Source organism: Emiliania huxleyi (genome assembly GCF_000372725.1).
Source record: "Emiliania huxleyi CCMP1516 chromosome Unknown EMIHUscaffold_1190, whole genome shotgun sequence".
Taxonomy (NCBI): domain Eukaryota; phylum Haptophyta; order Isochrysidales; family Noelaerhabdaceae; genus Emiliania; species Emiliania huxleyi.
Genome location: NW_005201402.1, coordinates 1 through 1223, shown reverse-complemented (window position 1 = coordinate 1223; position 1223 = coordinate 1). Strand labels below are relative to the sequence as shown.

At 66.0% G+C, this 1223-nt stretch overlaps 1 protein-coding gene across 1 annotated transcript; it reads right to left on the bottom strand.

Annotated features, from left to right (window-relative positions):
• Positions 1 to 554: 554 nt before the first annotated feature.
• Positions 555 to 1032, bottom strand: EMIHUDRAFT_122250 (hypothetical protein; the record flags this gene model as incomplete). Its single annotated transcript, XM_005790659.1, has 2 exons — positions 555 to 657; positions 731 to 1032. Coding segments are annotated over 2 exons (405 nt in total), but the record flags the coding sequence as incomplete, so codon positions are not given.
• Between the last annotated feature and the right edge of the window lie 191 nt (positions 1033 to 1223).

Below are 1223 nucleotides of genomic sequence, written 5' to 3'. Positions count from 1 at the left end.
GATTGATAGACGATTTCACACCACACACGACACACGTGAGTTGAGAGTTCCGTGAGAGGCTTGAAGTACTGTTGCGACTTGCGTGTGTTGAGCTGATGCTGAAATGCTGTCTGCACAGTCTGCTGCGTGTACGTGTGGGTTTTGCGGGTGCGCACCCCGCGCGGCCACTGACTGGCGCGTGCGGCACGCGGCACCTCGCAAGACTCTCTGACGCTGCGTGGGCGCGCGCAGACCACAGTCACGAAAGTCCCGCAGCTCAGCCCCCCGGCAGCGCGGCTCGTCTCTGCGTCTTCATCTCGCGGCGCCAGCCTCGCCCAAAGTTGCCGCGCCGGGCAAAGACTGACGAGATGCACGCCTGGAGCAGGGGAGGGGGAGAGGGCCGCTGTCGCGCGCGCTCTCGTGGTGTCGTGCCACGCTCTTCTCTTTCTTCCGTCTATCTCTTTCTGCGCGTGGGAAGGCGTGGGGGGGAGGGGAGTGGGGGGGACGGGAAGGGAGTCGCCTCGTGGTCGTACGATTGGTGTGAGACTAGGAGTGGTCGTGAGAAGGAGAGTGAGTCAGCACCTCGCCTCGTGGTCGTAGGGCAAGTCCGCCTGCTGCAGGTGCTCCCAGGCGTACGCAAACCCGCTCGGCGTCTTGAGGTTGTGCACGAGCAGCGACCTGCGCGGGACGCAAGGCGGCGGACGTGTCCTGGACGCGTCCGGCTGGGGGGGGGGGGGGCACGAGCAGCCACCGGTTGGCGGCGGGCCGGTAGGTGCCGCCGCCGCGCTGCTTGCGCGCGCCCTCGGTGTTGTGGCATGCGAGGTCGTCGCGCCCCTCCGTGCGGCAAACCTTTGCGGTGGGGCAGGCGGGAGGTGACCCGAGATCGGGCGAGATCGGGCGAGATCGGGCCGAGATCCGCTTGCGGCGCGCCTTTGCTGTCGAGCATGCGATGTCGTGGACGAACGGGCCTGTGGGACAGCTCTCTGCTGACGGCGTGGCTCTCTCTGGAGCGGTGCAGTTGGACAAGAGGGGGCCGATGTCGACGTAAAGCACCTGCGGAGAGGCGACCGAAAGGGGGGGGGGGAGGGGTTCTAAGGGTGTTGGAAGCCCCCCCCCACAAGGGAGAAAAGAGGCCCGCGAAAAAAAACACGGGGCGAGAACCCTTGGGAGGGGGGAAAGGGAAAAAAAAAAAAACAAGGGGCCCCCCCCAAGGGGGGGGAAAAAAATCCCCCCCCCTTGGGGGG